The 4,751-nt window shown below is 33.6% G+C and overlaps 1 protein-coding gene across 1 annotated transcript in view; it reads left to right on the forward strand.

The window, feature by feature from the left end:
- Positions 1–4,446: 4,446 nt before the first annotated feature.
- Positions 4,447–4,751, forward strand: part of LOC119636376 (ionotropic receptor 21a) — a 38,244-nt gene continuing 37,939 nt past the window's right edge. The window contains exon 1 of the mRNA XM_038031689.1: positions 4,447–4,573. Coding sequence (XP_037887617.1) covers positions 4,447–4,573 — 127 coding nt within the window. The remainder of the gene's footprint in view (positions 4,574–4,751) is intronic.

A 4,751-nucleotide genomic window follows, 5' to 3' on the forward strand; every position in this document is an offset into this window, starting at 1 on the left:
GCCGTTATATGGAAATAGTTTGTATTTTGCAAAATTTTCGGACAGAAATAATTAAGTATTAATACTTTGGCGTAACATAAAAAATTGGATCGGATTGGTTGAATTTATGAACTCTTATCCCATATCTTGTGAATAGTAAGCTCTTATATGACCACAAAGGTTTAGTTTTGAATATTTCGTGGTGACAATCGCTCGTTAAATTTGAATTACGTTGGCCAGTTTGCTAAATTCCGAGTCATATAAAAGTTTACACTTATGTTAGGCAACAATGAAATTTACCTGTTAGGAGTTTATGAGAAAGGAAAATTAATATTGACAAATAAGTTCATCGTCTCATATAGTCAAGGCCATGAAAAGAATTTTTTTACATCGAAACAAGATACAGTTTTTGCTGCTTTATTACGAAAGTAAATGAAGAATTATGTTTGATATAGAGGCGATAATAGCTGGCTTTGCCGTATTAAAATATTTTTACTTGTTTTTTATTGCTTGTAATAACCACGTATGCTTACAAGCATGTGACCTCACAGCATACGTTACCAGCTTGAATGCAATGGCTTTTATCATATAAATTGAAAAAGAGAAAAAAAGAAAAACAACAAAAATCCATGAAAATTTTTTTCTATGCTCTGGCAATTGCGTAGATTTTTCGTAAAACTGTGTTAGAAATTCTTAAAAATCAATTAACTCAGCATTCATCAATGCAGGAATAAGCCGTCACACGCATCCAAATAACTGACGTTTCTATCGTGTTTTTTTCTCCACTCTCCATATAGAGAGATATGCTAAATTTGTTATACGGTTTATAGCAAAAATATATATAAAAAAAATAATACCCAAAGTAGACCCAGAATAATACCCAAGTTGTGACCCATCAGTTGATCAATATAAAATATATTGCCAATATCATTGTTGTCAAAATTCAAGTAACGATTTAAACTCGGTTCTGTAGACTTCCAAATCAAAAACAAGTTAAAGGACTTACGATCACTTTTACACGGCAAGAAGGCAACAAGTCAAAATTAACCAAATTTCTTAAGCAACGGTTAAAGAAGAACATGAAGAGATTCTCATCTGTTTACACTATGTAAGGGGTATCTAAGTTTGTGATTACATGGCTTCTTCAGTTATTGTCCTATACCGCACGTTTTCATTTATCGGAAAGTAGTTTTAGGTGACAATTTTTCATCAAGTTTTGTATGCTTTGAGCTCAAAGCAAAGAGCTTCTTTTTTTTTTATTTATATGTTTTTTATGTGTTATATGGAAACGAGATCGAAATGATATTTCCTCCTAGCTGGCTGCAAACAAATGCAAGCAGGGTGTTAACGAAAATTGTTCAATAGAGACAATTAAAACCGCAGAAATGGTTCTCTTGTGGTTTCACAATAGAATTTTTTTTATAATTTTTTTTTATTTTTTGCTTTTACCTCACTTTTGCACAGGTTTTAACTACAAAAAAAAAAAAAAAAAAAACTATGACTAGATGCTAGGAAATTAGTTTCACTTTAAAACTTTTACTCGTTTTCTCTCAAAGACAAAAACATACCACCAACAAAAAAAAAAACAATTTAAAACATTATAGTAACGCTAGGCCGACCATTAAATAACCTACACCGCATCGTCTAACACAATTCTTATTTTTGTCATAAACCACAACAATTATATCTTATTATACTTTATATATAAAAGAGTATTTTTCATGTGCGTATTTATGGGAACGCGGACCCAAAACACAATCTAAAGTGGTATAAGTTTAAGCCCTACATAGGGCAAGATAGTCCAAATTTTGTAGACTTCATTTTTGTATGAAATTAAAACATATTAAAATGTAGACTTTTGTCCTTTACAAAAGATCAATTTTTGTGAAAATTCTTATAGCAATAGGATTCAAAAAATAGGTCGAGATGGGCCAATTTTGGTACGGATAATTTTTTAAATGTTAAATTACTATAATGATATATAATTCACATCATAACGCATTGAAAATTATGTTTTTTTGTCGCATGAACTTTATTTTTCATTATATGAGAGGGGTTTCGAAAATTACTCCATCCGGTCCAAAGATTTCACATCAGTTTAGAATGTCGAAATACTACTACTTAGCCACTTCTGCTGAGTAATTTTGAAAATTACATTTTTTTCAGGTTATGATCTTATAGGGAGAGCGGTCAAAAAAGTGGTCCGATCCGAACTATATTTGATAGCGTTCATTCTTGGATCACAACACGTTACTGTACTAAATTTCATCACAATATCTCCAGGACTGCAACCTATAGCTTGAACGCAAATCTACTTGAACAGATATCAGACCGAAAGATGACAGACAGGTTTACATAAATTCAGATTACGATCCTGAATCGAACGGTATAATAAAAGCTGGGTTCGTTTTAAGCCCTTCTGTGCGTTACATACGTCCGTACTATCTTAATGCACATTGTACCACAGATCGTGTAGGGTATAAAAAATCAAGTTAGTGATATATTAGAACGGCATAGAAATGCACATAAGATCTGTTAAAAAATGTATATCATTTTAATCTTGAGAATTTGGAAGGCATCGATTATACGATATCAGTTTGTTCGTCAATTCCGATCGCGTTTATGACCAGAGTAATGTTAAAACTTGGTTTCAAGTTTTTTTGGTCTTCTTCTCTGTCGTAAAATGAAATTCTGAAGATATTTGAAATAAATTGATTTAAAGCTAAATAAAGAGAAAACAAAGATGAATAGAGAAATAAAATATAAAAACGTTAAATATATCCTACAGTAAACACCATAATGGTTTTATTTATACCCTATACCAATTGTATTAGAAAGGTATATTGTCTGTGTGGATGTACGCAACGCAAAGCCTACCTTTCATTATATCGATCCATTGGAAAGCAGTAAGCTTGTCTGTCCGCCTTGTTTTCTTGTGTTCAACGTACAGGGCACAATATTTTACATATTTTGAGGAAATTTGATACACTGACGTGTATTGGCCCATTGATGAACGCTATTAAAAATGGTTCGGATCGAATCAACTTTTAGACCACTTCCTACAGCAACACTTTATTTAGAAAACAATTAACCCTTAAACGCATAGTTAATAAATCTACATCGTATGTTTAAAACTTTCTATCTCTTTATGTAGAAACTTGCTTCTCTTCACTTTTCTTAATTTTAATTTTACTAAACCTATATTATATCGTTTCCGAGTACAGCTACAATCTGTCATAGTTTATTTCTTTATCTGCGACTATTTTCATTGTTGATCTTCTATCTGAGCAATGGTTAGTTTCGCTGGATGTTTCGAGTTACGATTATTTGCATAAAAAAATTATTGTCGGGTAGAAACAAGATAAGACTAACGGATAATATTTAAATTTATGCGTATATCGATAAAATTATGCAAGAAAAACGTAGCTTTTTTCTGGTGTAGAATTACATCAGTTTGACATGCCATGAATTTGCATTAGGGTTTTAACTTTTCTCGGAAATCTATTTTCTGGGATAATCAATTAGTTGAAATGAAAGTAGGTTTGACATTTCCGTAACAATATTATTCGACAATCTTCCGACAAATCATCAGAACAGATCAGAAAAAGACCCCCTCAATGACACATTCCCATAGACCAACGCCCATCAATAGGCGAAGAAATATGTTCAACAGAAGTAGGTCATTATCTAAGACAATATCTGCCAAATAAACCTCTCAACTTGGGCTGCAAGCTATTTGTCTTATGTAGTCTCATGGGATACGTCTATCGTTTCGAACTTGACTTCGGACAAGAAGACAAAAGATATGGACTAGCAGATGAGCCAGATTTGGCAATCAATAAAATTCTTGTGTTTCACGATTAGTGAAAGTGATATGAGGAATCGTATAATGTGGTTCGATAATTTTTACACGTCTTTGCTTTGGCGACACTATTTATTGGAACAAGGGATCCATTGTGTCGGAATGGTACAACAGAATAGAGCGCCTAATTGTAGACTCGCAGACAAGAAGTATCTAATGAAGACGACGATTGCTAGGAGAACTTACGGGGAAGGGATTTCTCACAATGATGGTGTTTTTGGAGTTTTTGGCCACGGTACGCAAAGACAACAAGTTTGTTACATTATTGACTCGCAGTATGCAGACAATATCTGTCGACGTGATGTGCGATTAAAGCAAAAAATTGATATCTTTTGTCCCAAAAAAATTGTGAAAGAGTGTAATAATCACTTGAGAGGAATAGACTCAGTGGAGAGCTACTTAAGCCGCTATCGTGTAAGAGGCAAAAGTCGCAAATGCCACCTTTGAGTATTCTATCACCTATTGAATCTTGCTGTAATAAATTTTGTGGACACTTGTAAAAAACAACTTCATTGCAAAGGGCATGCCAAATAGTGAACTACTAAATCTTGGTCAGTTTCGCAATGATTTCGCTGATGCTCTTTTTAGTATAGAATCTTATATAAATGGCAACAGCAGGTCAGCTTGGTAATGGCTTATTAGAGCAAAGTTTACAGGGGAGAAAATTTAGAGGGTCATCTTATGATATGTCTTCTACGCATGTACGGAAAGACGGCGTTCGTCGCTGGCCAGGTAAGAATTGAATAAAATCAATTGCTATCAAACAATTCAATCAAGCGTTTAACTCGCTGAAAATACAAGGCGTTAAATCCGCCCAAGTTCAAAGTTAGGGAACGTCTCTTGCCGAGCTTCATTGGCACTCCATGAGACGGTTAGACTTGGCGCACAGAAGCCGAGCAGCATAGGGCTA

The sequence above is a fragment of the Glossina fuscipes genome, unplaced genomic scaffold, assembly GCF_014805625.2.
Source record: "Glossina fuscipes isolate IAEA_lab_2018 unplaced genomic scaffold, Yale_Gfus_2 28, whole genome shotgun sequence".
NCBI lineage: Eukaryota > Metazoa > Arthropoda > Insecta > Diptera > Glossinidae > Glossina > Glossina fuscipes.